The 23,445-nt window shown below is 35.8% G+C and overlaps 1 protein-coding gene across 2 annotated transcripts in view; it reads left to right on the plus strand.

Moving 5' to 3' along the window:
* DIAPH2 (diaphanous related formin 2) overlaps window positions 1-23,445 on the plus strand; it is an 859,779-nt gene that overhangs the window by 54,550 nt on the left and 781,784 nt on the right. For both annotated transcript variants that reach the window (XM_068532463.1, XM_068532464.1), the window contains exons 2-3: window positions 2,818-2,850; window positions 5,411-5,587. In XM_068532463.1, the coding sequence (XP_068388564.1) occupies window positions 2,818-2,850; window positions 5,411-5,587 (210 nt within the window). The remainder of the gene's footprint in view (window positions 1-2,817; window positions 2,851-5,410; window positions 5,588-23,445) is intronic.

The raw sequence follows: 23,445 nt of genomic DNA on the forward strand, positions 1-23,445 counted from the left end.
GCTTGAAGAAGATGACTTTGGCAATGAGGAGAGAATGGTGGCAGAGGTAATTATTAGGAGGCTACTGCCAGTGATTAGACTCTAAACTGGGATGGTTTGTGCGGGAATGAAGAAGAAACTGCAGAAAGATCACCATGGAACTTGACAACTGTTTTGGCTGTAGGGAATGAGGAGAGGGAGGAGACCAAGGTGACACGGAAGTCTTAAAATTGGATGGTACCATTACCATAAACATGACCCTTTTTTTGAAAGTCTGTCCTAACCCTCTGTGACAACCCTTGGTGCTCATGTAGTGTTTCCACTGGGTTATTAATTATATACCCGCTTTTTCCTACTCTATTTTCCCTCCTATTACCCACCTAGAGAGCTGAGAGAACAGCTCTGATTCTTACAATTGTGGCAGTAGTAAGATATAATTAGGAATGAAGAATTATGAAAGACCAAAGAATCTAAATTTGTATATAGTTTGTATATGAAGAATAACCAGCCGCTGGAAGAACATTAGTGTATATTGGTCAAAATGAATTTACTAGGTGACACATAAGACGTGTTAGGGAAGGACTTTGGTTGCCGGGGGAATGCTCTTCGGGATGATGCTTGACCCCCTGGTAATGATGGCAAAAGGCAGTTACCCAAAGGAAAATGAAACTGATGGGGCTTGGGGCATATCTGTGAATTTGAGGTTACCATGAACTGTTTCAATTCAGTAGTTCAACCCTAATATCCTACAGCTTAATTTTACCACCTGAAGAGGTCATATGTTGACTAAGAGTTAGTATCTAGTGACAACCAGATCTGTGGTCCGTGGGCGAGTCACTTAGCCTCTTCAAGCTTCAGTTTCACCATTTGTAAATTGAGAGGTTTTGGCCAGATTATCTCAAATTTCATCCAATTTAATAGTGTCTAACTCCATACTGTGGGATTTAATATGGAAAAAAATATGTTAATTTCAAAAAAAAAAAAAAAAAGAGAGTGGAGGTGGGAGAAGAGGAGAAAACTCAAGTCTCTTCCCATAAGACAATGTGGAACTATTGCTAGCAATGCTTTTTTGTTGTTGTTTTTTCTGTCCCCCATGATTAAACTATCAACATATATTCAATTGAGATACAGACTTAAGGCATGCGAGACATATGTGTACCTTAACTTAGAGAATTTGACTAAAATCTTATTTTCCCCAAATTTACATATTCACTTTGAAGATTTATATGTTTCCAATCTTGAGTTTATAACCCCAAAGGATGGGAAGAAAAGAAAAGCAGGGGTTGCTTGAGGAACTGTATAATCTGTCTAATAAATAACACAGGTGGACAAGTACATATCTGGATGGTAGCAGGGTAGTTGAGGCACTTTTGAGACTTTGACATTTCTCACTCTGATTTTACGTGACAGGAAATCATGAAGCTTGTCACTGTGCATAGAACAGTTTTCTGTATCCCACTGGGAAAATTAAAGAGAAAATACCAGGTAGAGATAGTCCTAGGGTGAACTGATCTCTCTTAAAAAGGCTTCAGTTCTGATATAAGTAATCCCCCTTCTTTTCTTTTTTCTAGGCAGTAAAGATTGATTGGGGTTTGTGTCAGCAGGATGTGATGAAGACATAGTACAAAGATGTAGAAGTGTAGATCCCTGAGGGAATAGATGGATTAAAAGTAGAAAAAGAACTACACATATAGTAGTATATTTGTCCCAACTGATGGAGGGGAGGATGATCTTTAACAGCATTTAGTTGGTGATATTTGAAGACAGTTTTATGAGATCCTGTGACGAAATAATTCTCACTTAAAACTCTTAATGGAATTCTCCCCACCAGTGATACGACCATATTTTTCTTAGTTAAAAGGGATGTGAGCATGCATGATGTACATCATTCAGCTTCTGTTGTAGGAAATAAACATACAGGTTGTGGCAGAAGGGTTAATTTCAGTTCCTAACAGGCGATTTAAAAAAATATGGTTCTTTCCTAATCACATCTCTTAACTAGCACTACAACATATTTCAACATATTTATAATATAATAATAACTGCTTTCATGCTGATTGTATGTTATTGTAAGATCTTGAAGTATCTTCTGAATCCTGGAAGATTACTAAATTGTTAACTGTTACTTTGCTTACTTTAATATTGCTTTATTACTCCAGTATTGTTTGTACTCTACGTGGTAGTTTTTATTAACCACTGTATTTTATTAACTAGAGTATACCATTTCCAATGATTCTCAACATTAGAAGTAGAAAACCACATGCAAAAAAAAAGGAAGTGTTGGGGTTTTTGAGAAATGGGCATATATTAACAGAATCAGTAAGTTCAATGTTATCTAGAATATTTATAAGGTGTTCATTAAATTATCAGATGCAACTGAGTTCTAGACTGAGCTGTTTCATTATATGTCATTACTATTAAATGTGACATTTTTCCTGTTGTTCATGTTTTTAAAAGTTTTATGTATCTCAAAAATATGATTATTCATTCTAAAACTTTGAAAAATCTTGAAAGGGCTTATGACTTTTTTATATCTGTTCTCACGTTTGAGCACTGTGGTAGTGATGTCTGATCCAAATCTGACTTTGGGAACTTGGGAGTCATCTTCAAAAACGAAGAGACACCCCCTTCACCAAACCTTCATTTTTAATCCTTAATAAGTTGTTTTTTTCTTTTGTAAAGAATGTGTTTATAGATTTAAAGTTTCTAATTCTCTTTGAAGAGTTATAGTTGATAAAATAAAAAATGAGAATCATTCAATTATTTTCTTGTTTGATCTATGAATTTCTCTTATCTGACAGGTATTTCTTTTTTTTTTTTCCTTTTTGGTTTTAATAGAACATTCAAATAAAAACTTTGGCAGATGATGTGGTAAGGTGGACTTAGTAGCATGTTATTACCTTACTTATGCATGTTGCCTTTTTATTAAAGTGGGTGGACATTAAAGCATTGATATATGTAAAGTTATAAAAAGTCTAGATGTTTACAAAGTACAGTAGATGGAAGAATTGTCAATAGAGTGGCTTTTCTTTCTTTTGATATACACATAAGCAATTGTATGTGTTCTCAAAATAATTTTGATATTACCATCCTGATATATACCTTAGCCAATTAAAAAAAAATCTGTATAAATCTAACTCTGGAAAACACAAATATTTCCTTTCTCAATAGCCATGTAAATTGACTCTGAATATGTTAAGCATTAATATTAACAGTAAAGGAAATTAATTTAAAATGGAAAGGAAGTTAAGTTCATTGTGTTAGAAATGTGGTATTACATTTAAAATCCTCAAATATTTTTGATCTGAGTCTATCATAGTAAAACTTATTAAAAGTTATGGGCTTAAAATTTAAATGTGCCCTTTTATAGCTAAACTTTTAAAATATGGTATTTTAAGTATTTTTTCTTTGTGAAATTACCTGTCTACAAATAATGTAGAATATCGTTCATGATTTAAGGAAGTGAAAGTATGTGGCTTAACTTTATTTTCTTATCAAGATATAGCTGAAAGCAAAAGCCAGTTTTCTAGATTGAAGTGAAGGGCATAGTGGAAGATCAAATATATATGTAAATAATGCTACTCAGTAAAAAAGCCAACACTGTAAAAGTAAATATTAAGTGATATGAAGGGAAGGGAACAAAGATATGTTGATTTAATGGTCGATTGCATATTTAAATGCTTTTGTGTCCACCATATCTTTTAGTGAAATTTGACTCTTGGTTATGTACTCAGCTTATTTGGGATTGCTTAATGTTTTTTCTTGAGTTGTTTGAGTTATATTACATATCTAATCTAACTTAATTTTCCTCAAAGACATTCAAATTTAAAAGAAAATATGAAAATATAGAAGGTGATTCGAAGAAATGAATCTTTATGTGAACACTGGGCTACCAGGGACTCGTGAATTTAGCGAGTCACTTTTTCTGCGAAATGAGAGTCGGCCTAGATGATTTTTCAAGTTTCTTCCCAGCTCTAAAATATTATGATTTACATAATCTCTTTGTAAGCAACCATGTACTAAGATCATTTTTGGAATCCTAAATAAGCTACTTAAAACTGCTCATATTTCTTTCAAAGTACACCTTTTAGAAAAAAAGTGTTCTTTGAATCGAAATAAAAAGTATGTTCTTTTAATGGGGAGTCAACAGAAGTCGACATAATTGTGGTAAGAACTTCTGTGATGCTTTTTGTACTGTTGAAGTGATTTATAAGGACTTGGTAACGTGGCAGTGACGAGGCACTGTCCTGATATCTAACATATCTGCTTGTTTAACGTGAGCTGACAGTATGCATGTGCTTCCTAACAGAAACCAGAATAAAACTGAGTTGTGTTCAGTTTTATGGTCCTTACTAATTTTTGATGTCCAGTGTTCTGTGGTTTAAAACAGAATGGCCTGTTTACATGCAAGTGGAGTCGTTAACTCACTTTATGTGAAATCGCAAGCTAATCATTAGAGATTGTACGTGGAGTCAATGGTTCCAAGTCAATATCCATAAAATAGCAAGTTCTTCATAGTAGTATTTGTAGGAATAAGATATTTCTGTTTATGTTATATTTCCAGGACAAAAAGGTAATGTTTTTAATTTTGTTGTGCTTCCTTGTTTGTCCCACTTTTTAGGGAAGAAAAAGGTGTGTGTGATAATAATAATAGTAATAGTAACAACAACAACAATAGTAATAAATAGTAGCTAAGTACACTAAACATATAACTTATTTAAATCTCACAATAACTGTTTCTTTCTTGCTTTCTCTGTCTCCCCTTCCTCCCTCCCTCCCTTCCTTCCTTCCCTCCTTCCTTCCTCCTGCATACATTAATTTGTTATCGCTATTTTAGAGATGAGGAAACAGTCATAGAGAGACCAAGTAATTTGCACAGGGTAACTGACCTAGTAAATTGCAGATTCAAATCTAGGTAGTCTGGCTCCAGAGTCCATGCTCTTAACCATTATATTCTACTAATACACTGCCAAAGTATTCATAGATACTTGTCACAATTATTTTGGCGCTTTGAAGAAGAGAAATGTTACTATAATTTCCCCCTTAGAATTGGATGTTCTTTTCTTTTCTTTCTTTTTTTTTTCTCATAGTTTGAAAGTTGCCGCCAAAGACACGTTCTCTCTCAAACCACCACACGACTTTGAGGCCGGACTTTTCTGACCTAGTTACTGTGCAGAACAGAAATGACAAGGGACTAAGTTTTACTTTTGAGGAATACTTTTCACTCCCTAGATTTCTGCGGCTGCAGAGCTACTTCAAGGTTTCAAAATAGTACAATCTCTAACTGGAGCTTGCTGCTTAAAATAACATTTTGTCAAAAGACAATAATGATATATATTATCCTAAGTGCTATTTTGATGTTTCAGTTCTTCATGTTCGTTCGTGATTCTTGATCTCCTCCTTAGGGCTTCTTGTTTTTTTCTGTTTGCAGCGTGACCGAATTACAAGTTTTAGAAAATCTACTGTCAAAAAAGAAAAACCTCTTATCCAACATCCTATTGATTCTCAAGTTGCGATGAGTGAGTTTCCAGCGGCTCAGCCATTATATGATGAACGATCTTTGAATTTGTCCGAAAAGGAAGTACTGGATCTCTTTGAAAAAATGATGGTAAGTTAGATCCCCTGATTTTGTTGTAATTTTAAAATGCATGTGCCCAGAATAGCACTGGGTTTTAAGTAGGGCTGTTTGTATGGACTGTGTTTATATCACATAAAGGAGAGACTAGAAACTTGTTGATACAACAGAACTGTTTTCGAAAGCATCTGTCTTTTTGAGCTATAATATGTCTGTCTCTTCCACTATGAGCTCCTAAAAGCAGGGGCTGTCTTACTTATTTTTGTTCTCTAGTATTCAGTAGTCTGTGGCACACTGAATCAATTTTTTAACTACCTAATTTGTGTTTCTGTTTCTATAAAGCAAAACAGGCCTAAGTCCACTTTTCTGAAAACAATATAAAGTATCTTGTTAGGTATATGAAATAGAGTTGGGAGGACAGAGTGTAAAAAAACAAAACAAAACAAAACAGTAGAGGGGACAGAAGAAATTCCTCCAAGTTTGTTCTATTATCAACAGTCATACCATCTATATTTTCTAGCACACTTCTTATATTTTATAGCTTGTGATCTAGATTATTTCTTATATTAGATAATAAATATAATATTTTGATTATTCAGCAATTTATACCAAGAGAGGGGAGAGATGAGGCATTGGGCCATCTTGGATTGGTTTGCTTGATCAGAGAAGTGGAGATCCTGATTCATGATTCATTAATTTCTAATTCTGTCCCACTTATCATGGCAGGTTTTTTTTTTGTGAATCTCTATTCATTTTGAGTTAAGGTCCACAAGAGTTTCAAAGGTCTCCTTACCCATACCAAAAGAAGAGGTTAAGAATACTGGAAATCTAGACCCTTCTACTCTGCCCATAATGGAACATCTTGTTACCACCCCGCCCCCAACCCCACTAGTCATTGAAAGTTGTTGAATGAGTACAAATTCCCTTTATCTTTAAACTTTTCCTTTAATGTTCCCTCTGTCTAGCCAGAGCTGGCATCCAGCTTTTCCCTTGTCACAAGTCCTAACATTCCCACTCTCTTCAGCCCTTCCTCCTAGTACTATGGCATACCCTCTTTCCTGCTGCTCCTTCTATGTCAAATTCTTTGAACCATCTTTCAACAACCCTTTCTCTTGTAAAGTCTATTATCTGCTGACCAGCCATGATGATGATAGCATCTGGCTATCCTTTTGACCCTTCCCTTGCTATTCGTTTTGGTGATTTCAGCTATTACATTGATAACCTTGGCATCGCATTGTTGCCCTTAGTTCCTTGGTTTCCTGAACTCTGACCTTTGCGTCCATGTATTTAGCTAATTATAGGCATGACTACACCTTGGACTGTGTCACTCTTTGGAATGATTCCACCTCTGAGATCTTTAGCTCTGAAACTCTTCTCGGAAGCTAAACAACCTATATTACCTTTTCCAGGCCCTTAATTTTACAGGGCATGTTTGTGTAGTGGTTAAGAGCTTGGACTTCGGGGTCATTCAGCCTTGAGGCTGAGTTCTGGCTCTGCCATTAATCACATTACCCTGTGAAGGTGATACCTCCTCTCTACACTTTATTTTCCATAACTGTAACAAAGGTATAAGAGGGTCTACTTCATATGGTTATTTTTAGGATTAAAGGAGATGATATTCCTAGAATAGTGCCTGGCATAAAACTTTCTGTAAAAATAATTTTATAAATGTTTGTTGCATTTCCTTCCTTTAGCAAATAAAGCTCTGTTCTTTCTGCAGTTGCCCCTCAATTTGCAACTCAGTTGTCTTAATCACCCCAAACCAACAACGACAGAAACAAACATTCTTTGACATTAATCAAACTTTTAAATCGTTTTTTAAACTCTTCTTCTCTTTACTCAAACTTCATTCAAATGATACTTACTCCTTTAATCAGCTGACCAATCGGTTACTAATTTTTGCAGTAGTGAAATAGTTCTTTTAGTTTATCAGTGGCATTGCCACCCTCCGGTTCACTTTAGCGCAACACTTACGGGCCTTCTTCCACGCCATTCATTTTCTCAGTCACTTCGAATTGCTTTCCAAGTCCCATTGGTTCTGCTTTTGCAATGACTTTTACGTCTGTTTCCTCAGTTGTCCTCCAGATGCTCTTGCCCTACTTTAGGCAGTATCCCTCTCTGGCTTTTTCTCGTGGGCTACGAAAGTAGCCTCCTATCTGGTCTTCCTCCTGTCCTCCAGGTTTTGCCTGTTCTAATCCAGTGGTGCTCTATTCATGATTCTGAAACAGATTCCTTTTCCAAAGCCCCAAGTAGGCCCTTCTGTTTTCACACAGTCATCTTATATGTCCCTACTCCATTCCCTCCACTGTGCTTCTCGATGCTTCTCGATAAAGGCATTTCACACCTTTACTTTGCTGCTCAGTCCTCAGAACTCTTACCCATCTTTATGCTCTGCTGATGAGCTTACTGCGTAATTTACTGAGTAAACTGAAGTGATCAGAAGGGAACTTCCACAGACTCTCACCACCACATCTACCTAAATTTGAGTATCTGCAGTCTTGCTACCTGTCACCACCATAGATGAAGTTTTCATCTTCCAGTCCTTCCATTTGTGTACAAGATTCCATTCCTTTAGACCTACTTACTCAAGGACATTGCTCCAATCATTTTCTCCTCTCTCTTCTGCCCTTCCCAGCAGCATACAAATGTGCTATCTCACTTTACAACTTTTTCATGACCTTATCTCCCTTGCCTGCTACTGCTGTATTTTTACTCTCCTTTGAAGGAAGACACCTCCTAATAATTTTGTTTATATTCACTTCTTCTGATTTCTCTCTTCTTACTTTCTGTCTTAAACTCACTCCAGCCAGGCTTCCATCCCACCATTCCATCAAAATGGCTCTTATCAGTGTCACCAGAGATCTTTATGCTGCTGAGTCCCATGTTCAATTTTCAGTTCTCATCTTAACTGACCTATCAGCAGCAGGTGATGCATTTGGTCATAAATCGCCCCCTGCTCCCCCTTTATTTGGTTTTCCTCCTGTCTCTTTGGCTGCTGCTTTTTAGTCTTCTTTGCTGATTCCTTTTTATGTCCTCAACCTTTAAATGTTGGAGAGGCCCAGGGATCAGTCCTTGGACATGTTCTCTTCTCTATCTACACTATCTTCTTTTGTGATTGCAACCAGTACTATGGCTTTACATTCCATTGGTATGCTCACAATTCTCAAATTTATCTACAGCTTAGTCCTCGTGTCTGAACTCCAGACTCTCATAATCAAACTTCATAATCGACATCTCTCTCTGATTGGTCAGTAGACTTCTCAAAAGTAACATATCCAAAACCAAACTGTTGATATTCCCCTCCAAACCTGCTCCTCCCAATGTTTCCCCCTTCTCAGTTGATGGTATATACATCTGTTCAGTTACTCAGGCCTAAAACTTTGGAATTGTCTTTGTCTGCTCTCTCTTTCTCACATTCCGCATTCAATTGACTAGGAAACCCATGCACTCTTTCTTCAAAGTACGGTACTTACAAGAGCTGACCATTTCTTACCGCCTTCACTGGTCCCATACTGGTTGAAGCCTCACCTAGGCTGCTACAATAGTGGTAGAACTATTAGGACTAACACAGTTCCTCATTGGTCTCCCTGCTTCCACCATGACCCTCTGCAGTATATTCTCAACACAGAAACATTACCCTTTTAAAACCTGAACAATGTCATGTCACTTGGGTTCTCAAATCTCTACTATGGCTTCTTATTTCCCTCAGGGTACAAAAGCCAGTATCCTTATAAAAGCCTGTAAGGCTCCGTATGATCTGATCCCCACTTTACCTCTTCGATATCTTCTACTACCCTCTTCATTTGCTTCAGTGACACACACATGCCTTTTACATGATGATAGCTGTAAGCAAAAATGATTCCTGGCACTTATAAAGTTTTTCAATTTGTGTACAGCATTTACTGTTTTCAAACCTTTTACAATGTTTCCGTTTTGTGGTTTGAATTTTAATTCTTATGTTTCATCAACAAATTACCCCTTTCCTCTTTAAATGTGTTATGTTTTTAAAAAGATTTGCTTGTGGATTCATAAATATGACTTAAAGAAAGGTACAACTTGGTGCCACATTTTCCCTAATGAGAATTTTTCCTTCCATGGGAATGTTGGAAAAGGAAATCAGACAATTATGATTTGCTTAAAAGTAACAACAAAAGATCAATAAAAAACTTTTCATGGGTTGTATCTCTTCTTTGAGAGAAGTCTACTTGTACATTGAACGTTTTGCATTTTCTTTCTTATCTTTAGTTTGTCTGTAATCAGGTTAAGTGAACAAGTTATTTTACGAATTTTCACAGCTTTCATTTACTGTGCACCCTTGGGCCCAGCATGTAACTGAACAGTTTACATGTATTATTTAAGCTGATCTTCGTGACAGTGCTGCAAAGTAGGCAACATACTTATACTCCATTTTTCAGATAAGGAAATTAAAGCTTAGAGAGAGGCTAAAGAAATTGGTTCTGTAACTTGCCTTAGCTAATAAGGGGCTGAGCTCGAGCTTAAATTTAGGTACATAAAAATCTAAAAAATTGGCATTTTGGTAATCTCTATCTTTAATAATATTTTATTTAAGCTAAATGTAAAATTAATACACTTTCTTTGCACGCATACTGAGTGGAAGTAGAAGGCAACTCAGAGGTGCATTGCCTCGCAGGTAAAGTGAGATGGATGGATTGTTTCCTATTGATGACAGAAGGTTGTCTTTTTCCAAGTTATTGCTTTTTACAGAGCATCGATTGAAAAGAAAGAGGCCCACAATTTAGTTTTGGAAAACTGTTCAAATGCCATCTTCAAAGTTGATTGGGAGAAGACACTTAAGTCGTCAGAAGTAGATTTCCAGATATGAAATTTCCCTTTTTTATTTCAATCTTTGTAGGCACCCTTCCATGTACAAATAATGTAATAGATGTACTTGTCCTACTTGATGGCTATTGTGACAATCTTGTCTCTCTTGATTCTCATCCTTCATTGTGCTATTCCTGTTTTCAGACTTTTTACACTTTAGAGTACTACAAATGTTTAGACCATTGGGCCTAAACACCTTGTATGTGTTTTAGGATAGCATACCTTGAGGAGTGAAACATTTAAAATAATTACATAAAATAGCACAACATTATAGACAGTAACAGAGTATGAGACGCTTGACAAGAAATATATTACGTTAAAATTGCTAATATAATTTATTATTTGGAATTTCTGGGGGATGATATATTTTGGTGAAACTTTTGGTGAAAGGCTTAAGTAATGAAAGGCAATATTCAAATAAATCCTCTATTACTCTGATAATTGAAACTCTTGTTATGTCCGAGGATCATATTTGTCAACAGAAGTTCTCTCTGTACAGGTTTGTAGATGTAGATAATAGGGGAATGTTGGGCTCAATCTGAAATTACTACAGATTTTTAAAAAAGTATTAATTCTTTTATTTGATTACTGTAACTTGTATTTAACTACTAATAGCTCATTTTAAACATCACTTGACACATTATAGCCAAGTAAAATCCTGGAACGAGTCCAGTTAACTGAAAGATCTGAATGGTTAGGTTTTACTTTACTAGTGAGGTAGTAGATTACTAACGTTCCATTGACACTGACATCTGTTCTACGCAATGATATGCCACTTTTCATATTGTGGCTGCTCAAGGAAACAAGTATAGACAGATCTTCTGAGTAAGGGTATCCATGGCTATTGCTGGCAGATGTAAAGCTCCAAATATGAAACTTTTAGATGATTGCTTTTTTCATGGAGCGCATGCTATTTATTATCAGCGTGTCTTCAGTAGTTTGTAAAACTGGATTTCGTACTTGGAGTGTGGTCATTGCCTATTAATTGAAAATTAGAAAGTGGTTCTTTTATTAAAACTTTCAGGAGTGGAAAAAAAACCCTCACTCGTTTTTATATGATTTTTATAATTACCTGCATGGGGTAAACTATACTTGGCTCTTTAAGATTCCTGTTCCCCTTTTCTGCCCAGTCGTGTTTTCAAATCTTCCACAAGTGGGTAAAGGTAGTAGGACCAAGACAACAATACTGCTTCCACATTTTGGGGAGGGTAACTTTAAAAGATGACTGAACTATCGTAATATTACATATCACCTTTAACCCCAAATTCAAATTTGAATGAGGTTCGTATTTACCATCTTTTTCATGTTAATCAGAGACATTTTGTATTGTCTCTAATTAGGACTGGTGAAATATCTTCTCCCTTACACTTTAAATATAAGGAAATTAATAATGCTGTAATTGAATAACTATTCAACACGTTAAGGTATCATAGCCTTTGAGCTTACTGAGAATAACTGAACTGGTCTTTGTACATTGAGAATACTGCTTAAGGACTATTAAATGTTTAATAGCGATAGCTCATTTTTGAATAATGCAATTAGAGCAAGGAGAGAAATGTGTCTGGACACTGTCCATTTCCTTTTGAATATTATTTCCCTTTTGTATGCAACTGTTCTAAAACTGTTTTTTTTTTTTTTTTTGCTTAGGGGATAGGGGATTTCCATTTTAAGCTTAAAAAAATAAGCATACAGAGATGTCTTGGAAGTTCAAGTTGGAATTTAATTTCTTTTACCTAGTACAGGATCTATTGAGTGGAAGTCCAGCTGGCGTTGGTCACATTAGAGTCCTACAGATATGTCAGTAAGGACTGTGTTTTAATATAGGTAATTAAATAGTTTAATTGTATACAAAAGATGAGGCTAGTGACGATTAATGATTTATGATTAATTTCTAGGCACACTTTATTTCAACTTCCGTTATTAAAGGCAATGTTTAGTATATGATTCCACATGCAAAAGTGATTTTTATACTTTTTTTCTGTTCAGCAATTTACATGAATATATTTCACATTTTGGGCATAATGTAATGATTGTACAGTCATATGCAGTAAATATTAAATTATCTGCCCCATATTCCATCTGGTAGAACTCATAAATAATCCCAAAGCTTTTCATTTTGTTCTCACACTTTTGCCTTTCATCAGTTTTGAGAGCCTGTTTGACTTTGGACCCCAGGTGCTGTCCTTGTTTTCCCCTGACTGCTGTCATGGGTTTCTTTCTCACCCAACATCAGTCTTTTAGGAGTTGGTTAGCTTGGATGAGAACCTTTTAGTGCTCTCAGCATAAGTAATTTTAATTAAAGGTTAAGTTACTGTAAAATAAGTTATTGGTAACATAGGTCTTAAAATCTATAATAAGGCATGGAAATAATTTTCAGGAATGGCTAGATCCTTAGAAATTATCTAGATAGTCTACTTTCCATTTTTTACATTTATATTTCCAATATCCTTACTCTGTATCATTGGACTGAGAGAACATCAGCATCATTTCTAGTCATTTTATTTTCTTACACACACTCCCAAGTAAAGCATATAAAGGAGGAGCAAAACTTACCCTGTAAACAGGTCTCAAAGTTAACTAAATCTGGGTCACTTTTAAATTTCCTTCCCAAATATAATTCTCACCAAAAGTTCACAAATGAGGGAGTAGTAGGATAGAAGTCCCAGGAAGAGGAATTAAGGGAACTAGGTTTGGAAATTTACTCTGATTGTAGCTGATAAACTTCACAATTCACTGATTCTGTTCTTGATTTGTACATAGACATGTTTCCTAAGGTATTTTTTCTGTTTGAAAAGTTCCACTAGTGTTTTTTGCCATGAAGGCATTTTCACGACTGTGTTTTGATATGTGCAGTGTGCCAGGTCGTGTGCTACATGCTGCAGGTACACAGATAAATCCAGTTCCTCCCTTGCCCCCAGAGAGCTCAGAATTTAGTCAGGGAGGCAAGCAAGTAAACACAGGATTTCCATGGTAGTAGGACAGCTGTGAATAGGCTGCTGTGAGTACTTAAGCCAGCACAGGGGCTCAGGGAGGAAACAGAGAAGATCTGAATATACTACGAAACCCAGTGTCACTTCTGAATTTTCAGTCTTTATTTTTTGACATTAAAGTGTTCGCAAAGTTTGAATGACTTAGTTCATCAAAGTCCAATGCCTTCTATATGCCAGGTGCTGTTCTAAGTTCTGAGGGGAGAGAGAGAGAGAGAGAGAGCAACTCAAGGAAAATCCCTGCTGTCAAGGATAGAGGTGATATAGCAGAACGTAAGGTGTAATTGTTGGAAAACAAAAAAGAAAAAGCAAAGACATATTTCTGTGTCATGGAGAAGTTTATTTGACAACTCTCTACTGAATGCCAGATACTTTGTTAGGTGCAGGGGAGCATAAAGATGACAAAGACACTATCCCTGCCTCTAGGTTTTTATTTTGTATGACTCCCAAGGTAAGAATAGCTTTTATATTTTTAAATGGTTGCAGAAAATCAAAAAGACTGTTTCAGGGCACATGAAAATCTGAAATTCAGTGTTCGTAAATGCAATTTTGTTGAATGCAGCCGCAGCCATTTGTTTACATATTGTTGATGGCTCCTTTTACACTGTAACTGCAGAGTTGGGTAGTTGTGACAAAGACCCTGTGACCCGCAAAGCCTAAAACATTTACTGTCTGGCCCTTTACAGTAAAAGTGTCAACCTCTGGACTAGTGTAGTAGTCTCTAAACTTTCTGATTTCCTATCCCGTTAGAAAAAATATATATATATTTGAGCAAGTAACCCCAATATATTTTATTTATAAAATATATACATATATGTATGTACTATGTATAAAATACAGACATAGAAAAGAATGAGAAAAACATGCAATGAACAAGATTTTAAAATGATTTAAAATGAGTTTATTTTATTTATTAATGGTGCAAAAGCCTTTGCTGTCGCGATTAATAACTTTTTAGTGAGAGCAATGTCAATGTGTCATTATTTTTTATGTCTTGTTTTAAAAAAGAGACTAATTAGAAGGCTTAGTTGCGAGTCCATTTTATTTTGATATTTGGTTTAATGTCTGTTATAGTTGAAACATAAATCTGACAACGATGCATAGGTCCAAGTGGAACGAGAACATCATTAGCAACACTTATTAAATCATAGTATTAACTTTGTTCAGTCCAATCCATGAATCAAGCAAAAGTTTCCTGCTGAACCACGGCTAGTAAATTTCCATCTCCCTTGATGACGGTCAGTTTTTCTTGGAACTAATCTGAAGTGTTGCATTTTTATATTTGTGAATAAATTGGTTCAAAATGGGCTTTAAAAAACGGGCTTCACTAGATGTCATCAGGGACATGGGCTCTTTTCCTTCCACATACTTAATGTGTAGACCCCCGCCCCCATGTTTGTCTACTCATGTCCGCTGCAGACATTATACCTAATACCCGGAAGAAGAAAGAAGAGGTGAGTCATGCAAGGGTGAAGGAGACCCACCTGGGAGTTGGGTCTGCCAGTGTGTGGCTTTTTCAATGAAGTTCATTTGAAAAGCAGTTACTTTCTCATCAGTTGTTAACTCTTAAGGGATTACTTGTCCTTTTGTGAATGAAAAATGCCCAAGTCATGTGAAATTTCAGAAGTTTTAAAATACTTTGTCATGAGATAGCTGGAGATCTCTCTGTAAGGTACATGTTTTCATGCTCACTTCCTGTCTCATTTTAAAATATTATAAATATTCTACAGTATTTGAAATATCTTGCTTTTATAAAAAACAACAAAAAACACCTACATTCTTGACTCTGCATACCACTGTGTGTATTTTGATTTCAACTTCTTTCTTGCAATGGTTTGAATTTTATATGTGGGCTAACCTTCCTTACTCAGGAATGCTTCCCGCTTACAGTTTTTTCATAAAACATCCTTTTATTAAATAAATCATTTATTTTGGCAACATGTTTTCTCTGTTAGATTGTTCCATTAGCAAATCAAAGAAAAGTAGTTTTTATATTTCATTATTGGAACAATCTAGCAAATAATATAAGCTGAGTTGTTTAAAAGAAAAAACAGCTGTATTTTCATTCAGCTGTATGATAAACCTCCCGCACTGAGTAATTTTTCTAATACTTGTTTTAGCAAATTTTCAGCAATGATTTCTATGTGTCTTCTGACAGTATTTGCTGACAAAGGAATGTGTTTTAGTTTATTGCCATGTTGTTTTGCATGTATTATTTCAGCTGCTTCTACCAAGTGTTCCCCCAGTGTCATGGGACCTTTTGTCTTTTGCTATTAAAGAAAGAAAACATTCAAAAGAGTCTTCTAAACGTGTGTCATTAAGTTTACAAAATTTCACTAAGTACTGGATTGCATATCACATGATTCTAATTATTGCTGAGAAAATCGAAAAAGCTTTCCTCATGGTCTAGATGTTTGGATTTTAAATGGTCTGCAAGTTTGAGGTAGCTTTATACTATCATTAGCTAATATTTTTAAGGTGCAATATGCACATAAAATGAGAGTCATCAGTGATAATTGATATACATGCATATTTCAGATAGTTACCTTACTAATTTTTAATCTTGTGGGACCAGCTTCTTATCAGCCTTATATTTTTATTACTTTTATCATATGATATGACTGATGAAAGGCTCAGACTTATGAGTAGGAGATATAACAGTCTAGTATTTTCTTGTTCCCCTGTACTTGCATTATTGGTATTATCTTATTATCCTCAATCTGTTGTCTTTGCAAGAATCTTTTAAAGCTACTTTTCTATTTTGTTGTTGTTGTTTTGAGGGTTGACTTAGTTAAAACTAGGTAAAATAGCCTGTAAGTCCACTTAACCAGGTACTTGTAAACTGCAGTACGTTGCAGTACACTGACAGTGAAAAAATATACATTGTGAATACCCCACTCTTCCCTTGAGATACCTCATGTACCATTTGGACCTGTGGATCCAGTGAGGGCTTCAGTGTTATTCTCATGTTAAATATTGAAGCTTATTTTCTTGTATTTTGAGTAAACATCAATATTTCACAAACCACAGTGGATCCTTTATGTAATCTTTGGACTCTGGACACTGGTTCCATGTTGAGCTCAGGATTAAGGATTATGGGAGAGTGAAAATAATATTTGGGTTTCCTAATAGCTAAATAGATGTTCTGAATTTACCTTCTTGATGGTGAAGAGGTATATGTAGGTGTTCATAGTTGTAGTTTCCTCCAATAGGCCCTGAAAGTAGAAATAGCTGAAGACTTTTTGTGCAGTACTCAGTAACATTCACTTAATTTCATGCTTGCTTGCCCCGGCTTTTGGCTCCATACCATTTGTAGAGATAATGTATTTGGACAATTTTTTTTCCCCTTTAACTTTGTTTTCCATATAAACTTCTATATGTTATGCCGCTACAGTCTATATAGGTAAACTTAACTGGATCATTTGAAGACATGAGGTAGTTAATTAATACCAGGTACAATTGGCCATTTATTTACTTATGTAGAAAATTCCTGATGCTTTTATTGGAATTTTAAAAAGAAATGTTCTGTCCTTTCTAGTTCTAGTAGAGGAATTATCTATAGAGCATATCTTTATATGAACGTTTCTTTAGAAAAGAATAAAGAAATAAATGTAAAAATCCATTAATTTATAATCTTAAAATAATCAAAGATAACTATAATTGCTGTTCATGCTAGGGTATATTTTTAGGTACTAGGGTATCATTAGTTTATTCTCTTCAGGGGTACAGGTCCCCTCGAGATAGAAGTTAAAGAATACTTGAATAATTACTATTGAGAAGCAGAAGGAAGAGGGCAAGCATTTGATGGTGAAGTCAAGTTCAGATTTAAAAACAGTGAGTGGAAAATCCAGCCTTAAACTGGGATCAATGCATGTTGCAGAAACAGAAACAGTTACTTTATAGAAAATATATAGACATTTTTAGCAACTGTATAGAAAGAAGGAGCAAGTATTACTCTTATAGAGGAGGAAAAGATGTAAAAACAAACGGTTGACATTTACCTTTCATAAAACAAGTGAGGAAAACAGTGGAAGGGTTAGGAAAATAGAAAATGATGTTAGGACACGAGAAAGTTTAAAAAATTGTACTGTCACCTGTTTAAAGATTTACTGGGGGGTGAGAGGGAGAAAGAGAGAGAGAATGAGAATGAATGAATGAAAGAGAGTACAAATGAATGAATAGGCAGCTGGTTCAACTTTTAACCTTCTCATTTGACTCTATTCTTATACGGCTCCTCAGTTATAACTTTAAGAATACAATGTGTATTTGCTGAAGAAGTGAAGGAGTTTGTCTATAATGGGAAAATTGCATCATGGCATAAGTGGTAGGAGAAAAAATGGTTTAGTGTTTACAGATATGGCTTGATACAAATATAATACAAATATAAGTGGTCAGTTATTTACTTCAGCATTTTTTTAAATTACAAAATACCACATTCTTCTCATGTACTGTGGAAGTACTAACTAAATGTTAAATACACTAAAAGCTTGCTTTTGTGTTTTGAGTACTATAAGAACTCAGTGTGTTTAACACTACTATATATAAAATAGATGATTAACAAGGACCTACTGTATAGCACAGGGAACTCTACTCAATATCTTATAATAACCTATAATGGAAAAGAATCTGAAAAAGAATATTTATGTGTGTGTGTGTATATATATATAACTGAATCACTTTACTGTACACCTGAAACTTAACATTGTAAATCAACTATATTTCAATTAAAAAAAAAAACTCAGTGTGTTTAGAGGTAGTTTCATACTCAATTACATTTTTTAGAATTAATATTGAATTATGAGTATTGCTCTATTTAGTTTTATGATTGTATTATTAAAGCTGGAGTTAATGATTTGGAAGTATTAGCTGCATAATTAGTAGTATGCTGCTTCTTTCTGTAAAAATAAGATGAGTCATTATGGTCTCCTCTGTTCATGTGAATGCTACCTAGTCCCAATCAACCTATGCAGCAGATTTATAGGTATAAAAAAATGTTTGTGGCTGTAAAGCAAATTAAAATATTTAGAGAAAAGCTCCTAAATATCACATTGGTTCAACTGATATTTATTAAATGCCTGGTGCATTCCAGGCATGCATACTCTTTGCTTGGAAATACAAAGAGAAAAAGAACCCAGTTTCTGCCCTCAGTTAGCTTATATTGATACAATATAGGAAATTAATATGGAAGAATAGAATGAAGATAGTCATTTCTAAATGAGGTGCTTTGGGGGAAATCTGAAGAATTAGCAGAAGTACATGAATTAGCCCGCTATGGATTTGGGTGTGGTGGGGTGCGGTGAAGTGGGATAAGATGGGGGTTAATAGATGAAGAGGGTGCTGAAGTTGACAGCATTCTAGGCAGAGAGAACAGTATCATGAACAAAGTAATGGAAGTGTGTAACAGCATAGTGTATGTAGAAAAACTGCAAACAAGCTTGCATCATTCAAACCTAAGGGGTAAGATGAAAAGTGGTAAAAAAGAAAAAAAGGGTACAAATGAACTTATTTACAAAACATAAGTAGAGTCATGGATGTGGAGGACAGGCTTATGGTTACCAGGGAATATGGGTGGGGGAGGGATAAATTGGGAGATTGGGATTGACACATACACACTACTATATATAAAATAGATAACTAATAAGAACCTGCTGTATTGCACTGGGAACTCTACTCAATACTCTAATGGCCTATATGGGAAAAGAATCTAAAAAAAAAAAAGTGCATATATGTATATGTGTAACTGATTCACTTTGCTGTAAACCTGAGGCTAATACAATATTGTAAATCAACTATACTCCAACAAAAATAAAACAAAAAAAAAAGGGTCTAGGCCATTTACAGGAAAAAAAAAAAAAAGAAATGAGACCAGGGAAGTGATAATAATACTAATAGCTAGCATTCTTTGATGGCTAGTTAATATACACGAGGCTTGGGTTCATGATCACAATTAATCTTGACATTCCTCTGAGGTCTGTATTCTCCATATTCCCCTTAATGTCCTGCCTGCCTCCATGATTCTAGTCTGATAGCATGATCTTAGCAATGTATGCCATTAAAAATTGGATTAGAGGTACATGGTAACAGAGAAATGTCACTGGAAGGAGAGCAAACTCTCTACCTAGAGACTGCCAAAGGTGACATTACCACACTCTTAAGCCTGGCTGTGACGTGTACAAATACAATCTTGTCACCGTTCCAGAGTCGATTCTACTTGCGATGCAGATTCATGCTAACTACATTTGCAGGAGACTATAATTTAACCAGAATGTTATGAGATGGTAGGGACATAGTCCAGCATACATGAGCAGTATTTAGGGGGTTTTGATGGAAACAAACACAATATGAGTCAGCAGAATGATGTACTTGCCAATAAAGCCGTAAAATCTGAAGCTGAATTAATAGAGGTATAGTATTTCAAGATGAAGGACGTGGAAGTCCTTTCCTTCCTTGGATTTATCAAACCACAGAGTATTTGAGAGAGACGCTGAGCCATGTCACACGAAGATAGGTTGAAACTGGTAGGTATACTTTAGCCTGAAGGAGAGAATGTTGCCTTCATGTAACATTTACATGTTCCTTTAGTTTATTCCCCTGTCCAATCTGACTATCATCTCTCTTAGTTCGGACTCTTATCACTAGTTACTTGAATTACTTCAATAGCCCAAATTATTAAACATAAGAGAATTCATTCTGGCTACTTTAAATAGAATACACACACAGACACACACACAGACACACACACAGACACACACACACACACAGACACACACAGACACACAGACACACACACACACACACACACACACACACACACTAAGAGGTATGAATCAGGAGGGTTGCAAAACAGGCTCCAGGTAACATTATTATAGGAATGACTTCCAGAACCACACAACTGAAATATCTGATGAAGGAACTGTTGCCACCCCAGAACCATTTTGTCAAACTGTTGTGATGAAAAAGACACATCTGCTGCCATCAATTCCATAACCACGTCATCTCTGTTGCCACCTGTACCAGCGAAACAAGTGGCTTACTCGTGGCTTGCTCCCTTACATAGTTCTGAATCTACATCTCCTATGCATGAATTTCATGGGTGGAAACTAAGCCACCTTACCTGTACTCTAGTTATAAGGGAGACCGACAAATGTGGTTTTTATGGATTCTTCCTTGATGGGGCTGACACTAGGAGAGTGTTTAAAATGTAGAGGGCATGTTCAAGTGCTATTGGGCAGCCAGCCATGACAGAAGCCCACTGTGGTCTGGTAGCTAGTCTCTTGGCCTTCACTCAGATTTTTCTCAAGACCCAAATCCTGATGAAGACTTCTTTGCTGACCTTCCCATCTATCCTCTGTGTTCCCCAAATGTCCTCTACATGCCTCTGTTATAATGATTTGTTTGCATGTCTGTCTTCCCTACTAGACCATGAATCATTTATTTTTATTTATTTAACAGACAAATACAGCATTTACTAAGTATCAGGCATTGTTCTAAGTACTTCACAAATAATAACTCATTTCATTTGTGGGCTCAAGCACTCTTTCAAATTTGCATTCCCTACCCAGTCTAGCATAGTGCATGGTGCATGGTATGTGTTCAAGAAATAAGTGATCCAAAATTTAGAAAGTAGAGGAGAAAAACTAACGACACAGTCTTTCCACCTTAATATGATATTAATATTTTGTTGTATGTATTTCAGATCCAGTCCTCCAAAGAAAAACTTGGCAAAAATAAACTGCCCTATAATGGGCTGGGCTGCCTGTAGAGGTAGTGAGTACCCTGTTAGCTGAAGTTGACACAGAACATAGATGAGTGTCTGTGGACTTTATAAAGTGCTATCCAGCCTCGTTTCTGTGATTCTACTTTGATTCAACAATGCTAGATCTAGTCAGAGAAAGAGAGCCTGCCTTCAAGTAAGTCATTAACAAGTGGGATATACAAATGAGAAATAAGGAGATAAGACGGGAAAGGTAGATAGGTAGAGACAGCGATGGAGGTGATTGGGAAGGGAGATAGGTATATATACATGACATTTATAAGTATTGATTGTGAATTAATCATCATAGGAGTCACTGCAGTGGGTGCAACTATAGATCATGAGATTCTTGCTGTCACTGAAGTTACTATTCAATTGATGCCATTTGATTACTTTTTATGTATCCTTTGTTTTTTCCCCCACATTCTCACATATGAATCTTTGAAATAATTTTAGTATTTTTCTTTGTTTGCCTATTAGTTTACTTGATTAAAAAATAATAATGGTTAGAATTACTAAGCAAGTAAAGGGATAAAAATATTGATTTCTTTTTCTGTTTTAAAAAAATTGAGATACCATTCAGATGCCATAAAATTCATCCTATTAAATTATACAGTTCAATGTGTTTTTTTCATATATTCAAAGAGCTGTGCAACCATCACAACAATCACTTTTAGAACATTTTTATCACCCCCAAAAGAAACACCATATCTGTCGGCAGTCACACCCCAATTCTCCCATCCCCCCTTACCCTGCCCCTGACGACCTCTAATCCACTTTCTGTCTCTATAGATTTGTCTGTTCTGGATATTTAATATAAATGGGATCTTATAATATACGGCCTTTTGTGACTGGCTTCTTTCATTTAGCATAATGTGATTTCAAGGTTCATCCATGCTACAGCATGTATCAGTACTTCATTCCTCTTTGTAGCTGAATAATATTCAGTTGCATGGACATATGACATATGTTTATCCATTCATCACTTGATGGACATTTGGATTGTTTCCACTCTTGCTGCTGCTGCTATGAACATTCATGTACAAGTTTTGTTTTTGTTTTTTTTTTAAAGATTTTTTGATGTGGACCATTTTTAAAGTCTTTATTGAATTTGTTACAATATTGCTTCTGTTTTATGTTTTTTGTTTTTCTGGCCCCTGAGGCATGTGGGATCTTAGCTCCCTGACCAGGGATCAAACCTGCACTCCCTGCATTGGAAGGCAAAGTCGTAACCGCTGGACCGCCTGGGAAGTCCCCATGTACAAGTTTTTGTGTGAACAGATGTTTTCATTTCTCTTGGGTATAAGCTGAGTCATGTGGTAACTCTAAGTATAACTTTTTGAGGAACTGCTAGACTATTTTCCAAAGTGGCTGCATCATTTCACATTCTCACCAGCAGTGTGTGAGGGTTCCAATTTCTCCACATCCTCACCAACAATTGTTATTATCTTTTTTGTCATAGCCATCCTGGTGGGAGTGAAATGTTATCTCACTGTGATTTTGATTTGCATTTCCCTGATGAATAATGATGTTGAACATCATGTGCTTATTGGCCATTTGTATATCTTCTTTAGAGAAATATCTATTCAAATCCTTTGCCCACTTGTATTTGGGTTATTTGTCTTTTTATTGTTGACTTATAAGGCTTCTTTTTATAATTTGTATACAAGCCGCTTATCAGACATATGACTTGTAAACATTTTCACCCATTCTGTAGGTTGTCTTTTCATTTGATGTTGCTTTTTGAAGCATAGTCCTTTCCAACTTGATTTTGTGACCCTTCAAGAGTGTCTTAATATAGCGGTCCCCAACCTTTTTGGCACCAGGGACTGGTTTCGTGAAAGACAATTTTTCCAAGGACAGGGAAGTGGGGGATTGTTCAGGCGGTAATGCGAGCGATGGGGAGCGATGGGCAGCGATGGGGAGCGGCAGATGAAGCTTTGCTCGCCTGCCGCTCACCTCCTACTGTGCGGCCCGGTTCCTAACAGGCCGTGGCCTGGGGGTTTGGGGGCCCCTGTCTTAATGTGTTGCAGGGGTTAACATGAGTTTCAAAATGAAGAAAAATAATTTGTCTAGTGAAAATGTTATACATGTGTGTGTATCACAATATAAAGGAAGATTTCCAACCAAATTAAAGCTTATTGAACCTCAAAACAATGTGTTGTTGTAACAATATTTTTCTCTACAGTGAGTAGTTTTTGTTATCCCTATACAGGTAACTATGCTTCTGATTTTTTTTTTTCCAAATTCAGCAACTTCTCATGAATCTTTCTTCAGTGACATATTGTAGCTATATATTTCCTGTTAAT

The sequence above is a fragment of the Eschrichtius robustus genome, chromosome X, assembly GCF_028021215.1.
Source record: "Eschrichtius robustus isolate mEscRob2 chromosome X, mEscRob2.pri, whole genome shotgun sequence".
Taxonomy (NCBI): domain Eukaryota; kingdom Metazoa; phylum Chordata; class Mammalia; order Artiodactyla; family Eschrichtiidae; genus Eschrichtius; species Eschrichtius robustus.